Source organism: Hermetia illucens, chromosome 5 (genome assembly GCF_905115235.1).
Source record: "Hermetia illucens chromosome 5, iHerIll2.2.curated.20191125, whole genome shotgun sequence".
Lineage (NCBI taxonomy): Eukaryota > Metazoa > Arthropoda > Insecta > Diptera > Stratiomyidae > Hermetia > Hermetia illucens.
This window is the reverse complement of record NC_051853.1, coordinates 11938496-11950589: the sequence shown is the minus strand read 5'-3', so window position 1 is coordinate 11950589 and position 12094 is coordinate 11938496. Positions and strand designations below refer to the sequence as shown.

The 12094-nt window shown below is 44.6% G+C and overlaps 2 protein-coding genes across 2 annotated transcripts; one reads left to right on the top strand and one right to left on the bottom strand.

The window, feature by feature from the left end:
• Nucleotides 1-1869: 1869 nt before the first annotated feature.
• On the top strand, nucleotides 1870-2670 carry LOC119656949. Its single transcript, XM_038063662.1, has 4 exons — nucleotides 1870-1947; nucleotides 2042-2203; nucleotides 2261-2431; nucleotides 2494-2670. Exons 1-4 carry the CDS (start codon nucleotides 1870-1872, stop codon nucleotides 2668-2670), a joined length of 588 nt encoding a protein of 195 aa, XP_037919590.1.
• A 6150-nt stretch (nucleotides 2671-8820) lies between these two features.
• Nucleotides 8821-9751, bottom strand: LOC119658405. Its single transcript, XM_038065794.1, has 4 exons — nucleotides 9630-9751; nucleotides 9390-9548; nucleotides 9148-9318; nucleotides 8821-9087 (listed from the first exon to the last, which is right to left on the bottom strand). Exons 1-4 carry the CDS (start codon nucleotides 9699-9701, stop codon nucleotides 8911-8913), a joined length of 579 nt encoding a protein of 192 aa, XP_037921722.1. The 5' UTR covers nucleotides 9702-9751; the 3' UTR covers nucleotides 8821-8910.
• Nucleotides 9752-12094: the final 2343 nt, after the last annotated feature.

Below are 12094 nucleotides of genomic sequence, written 5' to 3'. Positions count from 1 at the left end.
CAAGGACTTCATCCCAACCGTCATAGTTCTCCGAGCTGGGAAAACGGAAGGTGTGCTGCCTCTGTTACACACCGATTGATTTATATTAATAATAAAATCATAGAATGACCTACCTTTTTCATTGATTTCCTGTCCAAAGCATACGCTTTGCATTGGTGTCGCACTCTATCAACAGGTTGACCTTCTTTGTTGCTATGGGGCACGTCAAATCTTGCAGTTCTTCTGGCGGAGCTGATTGGTCTTGATCCATGTAAGCCGAGGAAATATAACGTCCTGTGCTCCAGTCTGCAGCGTACAGACTCTTCCTCGCGAGGATATATGCTCTAGGTCTGCTCTGATCAGCGTCTCCTGTGCTGTGGAACAGATTATAGTATTTATTTTGGAGCCCTTTGATGGTTCGGTAACCTCCGTTTTAAGGCTTCTGTAATAGTGCGATGTCGATGTCTTCCTCTAGAAGGAAGATTTGTGTTTTTGTTCGACCTTGTCTTGAGATTGATTGTATGTGAGAGCGGTTGGTTTCACCTTCTGCTCGTTTGCCAGCCGTTTGCTGTTATATTCCTCAAAAATCGAATAGCATTTAGCGGGGCCCTTTTTATCCCGCTCGTTGACAGTAGCAGTTCCCTTATTCATAGCAATTTGGCTGAAAATATACATATACATGGCCTTCTGATATTGCACAGTGGTGCTACGATTGTACTGATCACGACGGTTACTGTCTCCTAGCCTTAGTGTTGGCACCGGGAGACGCTGTACTCACTTTGGCTTGCCGGCCGTGATGCAGTAGGTGAATGCTCCAAAGGTCTAGTCAGGGCGATCAGACCCGAGTCTGCACGGGGACTCATTTGAAGTGGCAAATTGGTCACGAAACCTTACCAGGGGTATAGCACAGTCCCTCAACCAGAGAAGGCGTATCCGTCCGAGGTGGCTGCGGACTTCCGAAAAATCCCTCGAAATGAACTGCACTGAAGATGACTGCACCGGTGGGAAAATTCCAGAGATGGTCGCTGGAAATATGCACTGATCCCGCGATCAATGAATAACGTCGTTTTTTACCGGACATGGCGATTATAGGAAATATTGCATCACTTCAGACTGGACAAGTCTCCCAAGAGTCCCGAATCGGGGCTACACCTGAGCCCATTATGTTTCAATGTTCGACATTTTTGGATGAAAGAAGGAGGTTAAGCGAAGCAATCAACTTAGTTATCGGACCATTATCTCGTGGTTCTTGAAATAGGAAGAAAAGTGAAACACTGCAAATGGAATAGTAACTGCTATAAAAGGGAAGCTCGGAAAATTAGATGGTGCCCAGAAAGCGCCACGGATAGATGAGTTGAGCATGCTAGTGTAGACCACAGTCCTTCCTGCGAAGTAATACTTCATGGTAGTCCCGCGAGAATAGGCGGTGGCAGTTTTAGTGGGTTTATGTCTTTTCCAAAACTGCCCCCCCCCCCTCCCCTTAATTCCCTCCTCCATCCAAACTTCCAGGACAGTAATCATGTGTCTGAATCGCTCGTGGTTGAAAATATTACGAATCCAAGGCTAATAAGGTTCTTGGCCTGAGTCTTAAATCGAAAATTTCTTCACTGGGACGATATTGCATTTAGGTTGATATTGATTTATGTGCAATTACAGATAAAAATAATTACAGAGTTAATTACTTGGCAATTAAATACGTTTGTGTCGTGCTGAATGCAACAACAAACCATTGAGTTTTAGTCAAAAAAGATTTCCGTCACGAAAGTTGGCACGGATTGGTTAGTTTTTTCGAGCTTGTTTTATATCTGAATCTAAACATTTACCATAAATACCACAAAAATAAAGATTGCACATCAGTTGGAGACATTAAAATTTCTAAAATTGTGAAAAATGAGAACAGTTGACATGTTTGGGGTTCTAGCTTTCAGCCTTTACCTCGTTTGGTGCTATTCAATTTGCTTTGCGAAGGTTTGTGAATATTACTACAAGTCAGGCGCACCCAATTTTAAACTCAAAACAGATTCCTGATCTTATTAGAAATTATATTTCTGCTTTCCCACAGCCAAGTACGTATAATTTCAGAGTGACCAGGATTCAGTGCGAGAATCTTGATCCAAGGGTGTCTTACAACCACAGCTGTTCAACCCGGAACCTCAACCGGACTCTGAAGGCACATAATATCAGAATAGCTTTCTACCCCAATATATCCTTCAATGATATACACGTAAATTCTTCCATTAACCGTTTAAACCCTTCCCAAATACCAAAACTTCTATTCCAGGTTCAAATAAATTACAACCTAAAAGTGAACAATCTCTACCGGAGGTCCTTCATAAATATGGAGGAGGACTTTTGTGGATTTACGTCAGGAACTTCAAAGAGCTATTTAATAAAAATACTGTGGCCATTTTTAAAGAGAAGCAGCAACTTGCCTGATACCTGTCCGCTCATTGTAAGCAGGAATCCTACTCACTATATCAGTAAAGCTTCTCTGGCAATAATTATCTTTTCCAGGGTTATGTGAATATAACAGATCTTGTATTTGAAGACACCTATCTTCCACCAGCATTACCGGAAGGGGAAGCAAGGATCGATATACATGTTCGTAATGGTCCAAAGCGGATTTCAATGATAATGGTGAAGTTTTTTGTTGAAATCAAAGCCAAGGGTGCTGCCAAATTGGATTTTTAATAGAGGCAACATTAAAGGGTCTTGAAGATTTTTTGAGACTTGGGAATTTTTGATAACAATAAAAGATACGGAGTTTTAAATAAAACACTTTTAATTTTATTAAGGGAGCCCTCCTTTATTCACGATTGGGTGCAACTCATCGGGATTTCACCCGTTAATTGAAAAGTTACCGCGCAACGGAAGGGCACTGATGTGCAATTAAATAAATGATTTTATTTCTCTCCTTTATAATCAAATCTAAGTTTGCTCCCCCCCCCCCCCCCCTTAAAAAGCCGTGGTATCTCAAGCTAGGGCTATTTTCAAAAACTTTAGAGATTAAAGAGTATGAACGAAGAAATGGGCGGTCCTTTTATTTAAATCGCGTTGGAAAATCGCAGTGACGTCCCCTTCCACCCTTAACCATGACGCCTCAAATAGAGAGTAATTTAATACTATCATGGTAAAGTTGCATTTACTAGCTCCACCCCGGAGAGTGAGAGTAAGAGAGAGGATATGCAGGAGGATGGAAAAGGTCTCGCCTTTTTACTCCTGCTTAAACCCCGCACCGACCATAATTACTTAAAAAGTTATACCTTCCCGAAAAGAGGCCTTTTTTCGAGTTGTCAATTGATTTCGAGTTGTCAGTTGATTTTACCTAATACTAGCACTAAGTGCCAAGCATTTAGGCTCGGACGATTTTACCTACTTGAAAGATAAAGGGGCACTGGTGGTGGCGGCCGATGGTATTAATCTACCAAGAAAATCCGTCGAGAACTCCCCGCAACATCGAGCACGTATGCAGAATGGTGTATTTCTACATGGTTTGAACCAGACTGTGTGAGAGTCCCAGTAAATCAAGAGAAGGTTTTAGGAAATTTGGTAAACTACCTGTACCTCCTACCTCCTAGGTATTTCTAGAAATCTGTCTCGGTGATAGCCAGGATGTGGAGGTAACCAATGCTAGTTCACCTGGCCTCAGTTGCCTATCGGGGGCCTTCCATTTACACCGCTTCTGCAGATACCCCAAATAGTCAGTCTCGAATTTGACCCAGAAATGCCTCTGCAGTTCCTGGATCTGAAGCCATTTTTTGGTTGCTGGGAGACTTTCATTTAGACCTTCCCCAACCGGAGGCGACCATAGGCTTCTTTGAATGATGAAATGTGCAGGAGTTAGTACCTGTAGGTCATGACTATTATCAGCCATCGAATACAATGGTCGGCTGTTTAATACTGCTTCCCATGTGTAGACGGCAGTTTGAAGATTTTCATATGGCATCCGCTTTATGTAGCGTTTTAGACTCCCCACTGCTGCCTCAAACAGCCCTCCGTAGTGGCGGGCTCTTGGAGGGTTGTGATGCCATACGATCTGACGCTGAGCCAACCACTTCTCGCATTCGCTGGTCAACTTTCCCCAGGATTCCCTGAGCACTTTGGAGGTCTCTACTAAGTTTGTGCCGTTGTCGGAGCAAACCATTTTCGGCTGGCCTCGCCGGCTTACGAACCTTTGAAACACAGCCAAAAATGCATTTGTGGTAAGATCCGTACAGAGCTCTAAATGTATCGCTTTAGTAGACATACATACAAAGACCACTATGTAGACCTTCATAGATTTTGTGGTCCGTAAATTTGATGCTTTTATTTGAAATGGTCCGCGCAGATCGGTTCCCACATTTTCAAAAACAGCGGATGACCTGATTCGCTCGGGAGGGAGGTCTGCCATTTTCGGGATTATAGTGGCTCCTCGCATTCGAACGCACCTAACGCATCCCCTAATCCACTTCTTCATCCTTTGTTGCAACGCTGGAATGTAATATCTTTCTCGGATAATAGCCATTGTGAGTCCTGTCCCACAATGTTGGTGAAACTTATGATCATGTTGAATTATGAGGTCAGCTAGGTGACACTTCCCGAGAATTATAGGGTGTTTCTGCTCAAACGGGATGAGCGCCTGCTCTAACCTTCCTCCCACTCGGAGAACCCCAGATACCTGATCGACAAAAGGGTTTAGCGTGGACAGCCAATGGTTTTTCTCGATATTCAATTCCTTCTGAATTCTGAATTTGCCTCCCGAAGAGTAGTTTTTGTTGATACCTGACGACTGCCCACTCCGCTTGCTTCAACTCCTGAGCTGAGAACGTACCGGAAGTTCCCGATCTCCATCGACGGCATCTCGCGATTGTGTTTATCAATCGAGGTAAACTTGAGAATCGCTGAATGAAATCTGGATCAGGCGCAGGCTCGGAAGCAACTTCTGCTAGATGAGTTACTGTTTCAGCACCAGAACCGACGACCTCCGTGCGAGGGAGTTCCCCTTGCAAGAATTGCGGCCCATGGAACCACAACTTGTGAGCTACAAATTTCCGAGGACACATACCCCTCGATGCACAATCTGCAGGGTTATGGCTTCACCTAACGTGGACAAATACTTATGGATCGCGGCTACTCGTCGCTTAACCAATTTGTTTTCGATATCCTTCCGACTCCGAATCCAGCAGAGAGCCACCTCGGAATCGGTATACGCCGTGAACTTTACTGGGCTAGTCCCTAGGTTTTTACGGACGTCGTTGAACAATTCCGTTAATTGTACTACACTTTCCAACTCGAGTTTAGAGATCGTGCATGCTTTGGAACTTATACTCGATCGTGTCTTTAAAGGCGTGACGCGCCCTCGGGCTGCGATCAACTGCACGATGTAACCCGTCTCAATTTTGCGTCGGCTATAGATGACCGCGGCGTAACCATCACCGGATGCATCGCTGAAGCCTACTAGCTCCATCTCTTCATCCTTGGAGGTGTGTCCACTCCAACGTGGAACCCGAATTTCAGTCACGTATTCTAGGGACGAGAACACATTTTCTAGTTGCCTCCGGGACGGTTCCTCAATAATGTCATCCCAGTCGTAACCTTCCTGCCATAGACGTTGAATTTCTATTCTCAGCTTCATTACAACTGGAAGCAGCCAACCAATAGGATCGAAAATAGCACTCTTCGTTTGGTATACCCAACATTTAAAATTGGTTTGATACTGTACAGGAAACAGTCATCCCTGGGACTATAGTGTAGGCCAAGGATTTTAAGATCCTTATCTGCCTTGTCAACCTCAACATATGAACTAATTCGGTGACTTTCGTCAATATATTTTAGAACTTCAGGACAATTCGTCGCCCACTTCGTTAGCGGGAGTTTGCCTTTTCCTAGAGTTTCTGTGATTTTTCGGATGACCTCTTGAGCTTCTTTTATACTGGACGCCCCGTACAACAGATCATCCATATAGAACGCGTTCTTGATGATCCAGTTGACCTCCTCATCAGGAGCATTGTCGTCCGTCACCTGGTGAAGCGTTCGAATTGCTTGCCAGGGTGCACAGTCTAACCCGTAGGTCACCGTTTTCAAGTCAAAATCTCTTATCGGTTCTTGAGGCTTCGCCCGCCAGAGAATCCTAAGCTTGATCTGATCCTCCGGTCTCAAAAGTATCTGCCAATACATCTTAGTAATGTCACTAGAGTATACATACGCAAACCTGCGTGAGAATGTCGAAAATATGGTTTTGCAACTTTGGACCGGGATGGATCATCTCGTTAAGGCTCACACCATTTGATGTTGGACTGGAAGCATTGAAGACATTCCGCAATTTCGTCGAAGTGGCCTCTTGGCGAACCACGCTTAAATATGGTATATAATATACCTCGCCGCTAGTGTCAGACTGATGACCCTTTGGAACTTCAGCCATATGGCCCAAATTAAAATATTCTTTCATAAACTCATCCGATTTGAGCTTGTGGTCTTTGTTTTTCAACCACCTTTTCTCCTGACCGAGATAGTGCTGCACAGCCTTGTGGTAGGAGTTTCCTAGTTTAATATTATCTTGTCGCCACGGGGTCGGTACCACGTATCGGCCATCATTCTTTCGGTAATGACCCTTTACGAATAAGTCCTCACAAATTTTGTCATCTATGCGACTAGATCCATCTCTACTTAGGGGCATATCCCAAAAAGCCCTTAAGTTCTGTTCCCATTCCTTGATAGTGACATGTGTTGAGGTGAACTTCGATACCGAAGATTCCGCCGAAGCAGACAGAATCCATCCCAATTTCGTGTTCTGGAGCAGAAAACTATCTACAGTTTCTACTCCATTCACGAAAAGTTGTGGAAAGATACTAGACCCCAATAAAACTGGAACATGAGATGCATGTTCCGTTACGGGGTCCGCCAACTTCTTTCCTTGAAACAACGCCTTTACTTGCGGCGGTACCTGTGGAAGGGAACCTTTAGTTACCCGTCTGACTACTAGCGCTTTAGTGCTGACCTCGGAACCATCGTCCAATTTAAGGGTGAGACACACAACCGCTGACACTTTCCCTGCTGACACACCACGTACCCCTGAAATTTCGATGTTGGTCTTTTTCTTCTTTAACCGAAGTTTCTGTACTAGATCTTCGGTTATATAGCTGCTCTGACTGCCTTGATCGATCAAACACCGAACTGCGGCTCGTGATAACCTTTGCGACTTGGATTCGACACTTGTCTAATCGTCGAGTAATACTGGTGATACTGGTCTGCGACTGTATTTAAGAGAAATTCTTTTTGATTTGAGGACCTCTATTTCCCCGACTCCTCTCTAGCCCCGCAAAACTGCCCTTATATAAGGGGCATCCTCCACTTGAATGGCCTGGAAATGCCAAGATAGGGTGGGTATCTAAGGCCCTCGCCTTACCGTTCTTTTTGAGCAGGGGGAACATTGATCGAGCTTGTGATCCGTCATGGATTCTGCCTTTCGATCGCGACACTCGGGTCCAGAGATTTACGGCTCCACGTCTGCCTGTATATCTGTCTGTCTGTCACACGCACTTTCCTCAGAAGCGACTATTCCGATTGACATGAAATTTGGTGAGAAAAAACAACTGTGAATGCCCACATATGCAATGAGTTACATCTTTTACGTTGAGTTTAAGGGGGGGGGGGGGGGGGAGTTCTCATACATGCAAAAGGGGGTGTACTTTTTTTTCACCGAGTTTAGTAATTTTAGGTGTTAAATGAAAGACCTTGATTTGGATTTTTCGAAGCCAGTCTTAGGTTTGGCATTTGTTGCCAAGGTGGAGAGTGCGGGAGTCCATAGTAATGATTGCTTTAACGATTTATTTGGTAATAAATTGTAGGGGCTGGTACACTTTATCGTCTTTTCAGTGAACCTATGATGGTACCAGTATGCCCCGGTACTTGCCGAAGGTCCCTCCCCAGAGACCTCGAATCCCCACGAAACGGCCTATGTGCTCTTCGGAAGCCTTTGTAGCCACAAAGACTGTAGCAGCTCGGTGTTGATTTTGTCACTACCCAACTGCTTCATCTCAGACAGCAGTTGTCTTGCTCACCCAGCGTTAGCTCTGTAAGCACCGCTACTGCTGTTCATTGTCCTTTTTGTCGAGTTTTTGAGGCTGCAGGTTCTCGGAATTCGGGACCTGTGTTGTTGATCCTGAGCTGTTACCTTAACAGGGGGGAGCTGGAATCAACGAAGCACAGTTCGGTTTCTTTTTATATTATAGCTTTGGGAGTTTCTTGAATTTGCACTGAACCAATGGTGTAAGTACAGTAGGCTGGGGTTGGTTTTGTCGTCCGGGGTCACCAATTGTTGTTAAACTATACTAACTGTAGTTAAACACATTGGGTAATGAAAAATGTTTCCTAATTTGAGGACCCTTCCATTCTCTTTCTTTAGTTTCCCCATACGACTTGATGTGAGCCTCTCAATATTCTCCAGGATCACACGCACCTCACCGATACCTGAAGCAAAAGAAGCATACGATGAGGTTGCAATTTGTCACGGATCTTTTTACACTCGTGAGCCTGGCTAGTAGAGAGGCATGCAACCGCGTGCCGACGGACCAGTTCGGTGGGACTACACGTGGGTGCTGGCCGACTTACGCAGTTAACTTTTTTAACTTCTCTGGTTTTGTGATAGCTCTACTCTTGTGGTTGATCATAATCAATTCGGATTACCAAATCACCATTACCAAATATCACCTACTAACTCTTGCCAGCAAGATGGATAGGGTGTTCACCGATAGTACCATTTTTCGGTCACTAGGTCTTTGGCATATTACAAAAAAAATGTTGGCCCAAAAATACACAAATTTATTTTTTGTAATCTTCAGAAGGATTCAGGGTGGGTGCAATTGTGAACATTTCGAAAAAAAATAAAATGTCCTTCCAGAAATGGTGCATTTGACAAATTATTCTTAGTAATCAGAAAAATTAAAAGCTCAATTAGAAATCCAGTTTAACAGCACCTTTTGGTTTCACTTCAATAAAAAATCTCAAATTCACCACCGATGTACGTTCTTTTCCATTTCGGACGTGAATATCCAGCCTTGCGTATCCTTCAGGGAGAGCGGGTGGAAGATATTCATCTCCGAACACGAGGTCGGTTATATTGATGAGACCCTGAAAGGGATGAAAATGTTAGAATTTTAAATTGCCAAGAGTATATTTTGCAAGACCCACTGAATAAGGGCATCGATTCGCCATGTTGCTAGTTTTTCTCAAATACGGCCACAGGATTTTTATCAAAGGACTCCTGAGATTTCCATCCAAGAATTTGCAAAAATCTTGCTCAAAATCACTTATTGTTCGTCGGTATGCGTTGTTAATTCTCTGATTGTAAGTCATGTGGAGCTATTTCAAAATTTACTTTTATTAATGAGAAATATTTTGTGGATGATGATGTGAGGAGCTGCTGGACTTACGTGCATATCGTTAAGGGTCACGTTCGGGAGAAGTGTGATCCGGATAGTGTGAGCCTTGACAGTTCGATTTATGCTTCGAGTAAAGCATGAGTAGTTGTGGGCCAATTTAGGACTGACTTGGTCACAGGATACCCTGTATGCGTTAAAAGTGTACAAGTCCTGCAAAAGAGGTCCAGAGAATGAAAAGAATGAAGGCTTACAACCCTGAACTTAGGTTGTATGCGAAAACACAGATCAAACCTTTGCGTGGCAACTATAAGCGAAAATAAAAAACAAAAGGAGCCAAACTCTCCCCCTTATAGCTTTAGCCATTTTTACTTGCTGTTCCTACTACGAAGCAAACTCCAATGTGGATAACAGTGGGCTATCAACACGCATAATTGCGACCCTAACCCATAATAAATACACATTATTCAAAACGACAAAATTATGGTAATTATGTTATAATCGGTGGAACACACAGTCAGAATTAGAGTAGTTAGTGGCATCATATTGGCCACAAAGATGGGTCATAAACGAGCATTAAACTGCTCGAAATAATTATAGACTCAATTATTTATTTTTACATTCTCAACAGTTCCTAAAATAAATGATATCAGCTCTATCGACATGGATGAGGGAAGGGGGTGATTCTTCATGGGTCCAAAGATTCCTCAGGAGCAATGAATTGAGATTTCAGCTCAATTATACTTTTTGGTAATAAAGAGGAGTTCGTATTGAATCCGGGCCAGGATGGTAGGTAGGTAGATATCAGTGGCCGCTCCGAGCAGCCCAATTAGCGCTTTGGTGCGCCGTTTTGATGCCACAAACTCCTAAGACCGTGCTGTTGTTTTGGGAGCAGGGAGGCAGAGTCCAGCCGGCTCGGATCTTCAGAGCCAGCCCGTAGCATTCACGAAGAGCTGGGCAATCGCAGAGAAAGTGCATGAGGGTTTTCCTTCCTTCTCCGCAGCTTCGGCAATGCGAATTGTAGGGTATGCCGAGCCAAGCAGCATGGTCCCCTATGGGCCAGTGCCCCGTGCATTTGCACCGCCGTAATCTTTAATGCATTTGTACGCGTCTGGCACAGGAGCTCTCGTGATCGGGCTGCTATAAGCGGGCCAAATTCTCCTTGATTTGGCACAGCTTGTAAGCCTTCGCCATCTCAGGCCCGCGGCTGCTAGGTAGTGCGAGTAGACTCCGCCCCCACAGCCGCCAGCGAAACACCAATTCGTTGTGCTAATGCCAGGGTACGCAAGATCGTACACCGAGTGAAACATTTCCCTAAGAAAAGAGGCCTAGGTCCTTTTTCAGACATCTCGTAGTAGATAGATAAATGTAAACCGAGGATAGGGAACTCCTTGAACTTATATTTGGGGTCCGATAACAGGTTCTGAAGAACTGGGTCATTGTTTGGAACATGGAGGATCCTAAGTACACATCTTCATGATGTTGCACCGGCCCAAATGGGGAGCAACTTTCTCCGACGTTTTTTGGTCGATGGACCCCTCGTTCGGGCATAGTACCCAACAAAAAACACTGAAAACTGGGTCATCCTTCTGGGTCGCAGCGATTGCCGAAAAATCGAATGCGATTTTGATCTCGGAGATCCGGAACAAAGCGTCAGCGATTAAGTTATCTTCACCGGACATATGTTGAAGGTCCGATGTGAATTGGCTGATGTAAGCTTAGTGCCGAAATTGGCGAGGGGAAGTTTTCTCGGGCTTTTGCCGTAAGTCAAAGTTCAGAGGTTTATGGTCCGCGAACAAGGTGAACGGCCGGCCTTCAAGGGAATATCGGAAGTGCTTATACTCAAAAACGCGGCTAGTAATTGACGATCATAGGCGCTGTAATTCCGTTTAGCGGGATTCAACTGTCTTGAGAAGAAACCCAACGGTTACCAGCTTTGATTCACACATTGGTGAAGAGCAACTTAAAGGGATTACAATCTAATGGTCTTCTCGCAAGGTTGGGCAGCCGCGGCCCCTTAGTTCAACATCGACTGCTTGTATGATCCAATTGGCGCTCGAAAGTGTGAGAGCTATCCCATCGAGAGATATACTGAGTAATCCGTCTGAGAATATCGACGAGCATTGGGTAGCCTTCTAAAAATGCTGTTTCCTCGGGTACTGTACAGGCCGTCAGCCAGGTCTCGAGGGGCGTCATAAGATCTGGTTGACTTCGGAATCGTGGAAGTGGATCGATGCACGGAAGGACTGAAAGCTCTACTGACCGTTGCGAGTGATGGCGGGCGTGATGTATTCGAACTCCGATACCGAGCGAAATCCCTAAAAGTTTAGTGTATGCCCTGAAAAGAGAGGAAAGTGAAGATGCTGCTGATCGCAATGATTTCATAAGTGTATACGGCATCACGAAAGAGCTTGCATATGGTGCTGTGAAGAAAGTCAACGGTCGACGTCTCATCCACGGTGACGAGTAACTGAAGAGATGGAAAGAGCATTTCGCCACGATATTGAATGGTATCACATTCGGTGAGATACCGCTTCGTATGGAGGAAATGGCTAGTGACCGTAGCATGCGAATCTGAGCTGTTCTTCCAAGCAGAAGAGAAGTCATTTCGGTCATCAATGCGCTCAAACGGTAAAGCTGCTAGGGTTGAAGATCTCCCCGCAAAGTAATTCATTGCTGCACCTGTAGTTACTGTAGATCAGCTGCTTCCAATCGCATAGGAATCTTGGGAATCCGAGACCTTTCCCAGAGAGTGGAAG